The sequence below is a fragment of the Alligator sinensis genome, unplaced genomic scaffold (assembly GCF_000455745.1).
Source record: "Alligator sinensis unplaced genomic scaffold, ASM45574v1 scaffold269_1, whole genome shotgun sequence".
Classification (NCBI taxonomy): domain Eukaryota; kingdom Metazoa; phylum Chordata; order Crocodylia; family Alligatoridae; genus Alligator; species Alligator sinensis.
The window spans coordinates 1,041,451-1,042,265 of NW_005842048.1; the positions used below are offsets into that span (position 1 = coordinate 1,041,451).

Genomic DNA, 815 nt, shown 5'->3' on the forward strand with positions numbered 1-815 from the left:
GCCCCCCGGCCCTCCAGGGGCGGTTCATCTGCACTGGGAAACGGCCTGCCGAGCTGGCTGCGCTCCTTCCCCTCGCCTCCGGCCGCCCTTTCCTCGGGGCAGCGGAGGAGATGCAGCGAGCTGCGGAGGCACCGTCGGGTGCCGGGGTCGGGGTGGGGGGATACCCCGAGAGAAGCTCACATCGCCGGAGGGGAACACAGCTGCCTGCAGCAGAGCCCCGGCCCGACAGGAAATCACCCCTGCTCCGCCACTGAAACATGCCTTTGTTTTAGCCCAGCCGGTCCGCACAGCTGATCCGCCAGCGCCACCCGCCCCCCTGCTCACTCTCTCACACTCCCTTATCTACACACTGCCTTATCCACGCACACAACCATATACCTTCTGCTCACACACACACACCCTTATCTTCACATACACGCACATACAAACATATACCCTCCGCTCCCACACATGCAGAGCTTTATCTACATACACACACACTTTCTGCAGGCGCTTGCTCTCTCTCTCACACCCCCCCGCCCTTATCTGTTTCTGGTCATGGATTTTAGGTATCACATGGAACTGCAGACAACTAGCTCCCACTAGAAACACCCCACCAGGGAAAAGTGTGTTGAGTTTAGATTTGCGTGTAAATGAAGTGAATTAAATGCAGTGGGATTTGTGGGTGCAGTTGTCTAGGCAGATTACTACAATCTAAATCAGGCATGGGGTGGGGGAAAAAAACATTAGCCCTCCAGTTAGGGTGGAAAAAAGAAAATACTAGTGTTAAAACACCACCCCCCCCACCACCACCTTCTTAAAACTTGATTTTGGGG

At 55.6% G+C, this 815-nt stretch overlaps 1 protein-coding gene across 3 annotated transcripts in view; it reads right to left on the minus strand.

The window, feature by feature from the left end:
- FRZB (frizzled related protein) overlaps nt 1–815 on the minus strand; it is a 74,110-nt gene that overhangs the window by 47,382 nt on the left and 25,913 nt on the right. Inside the window, exon 1 of one of the 3 annotated variants that reach the window (XR_003093868.1) lies at nt 181–809. The exons of 1 other annotated variant lie outside the window; for it this stretch is intronic. Coding sequence is in view for 1 of the 2 variants with exons in the window: in XM_006022855.3 (XP_006022917.2) it covers nt 181–259 (79 nt within the window). In the remaining variant the exon portion in view is untranslated. Of the gene's footprint in view, nt 1–180; nt 810–815 lie in introns of those variants that run through there. One more of the 3 variants, XM_006022855.3, reaches the window with a different exon arrangement.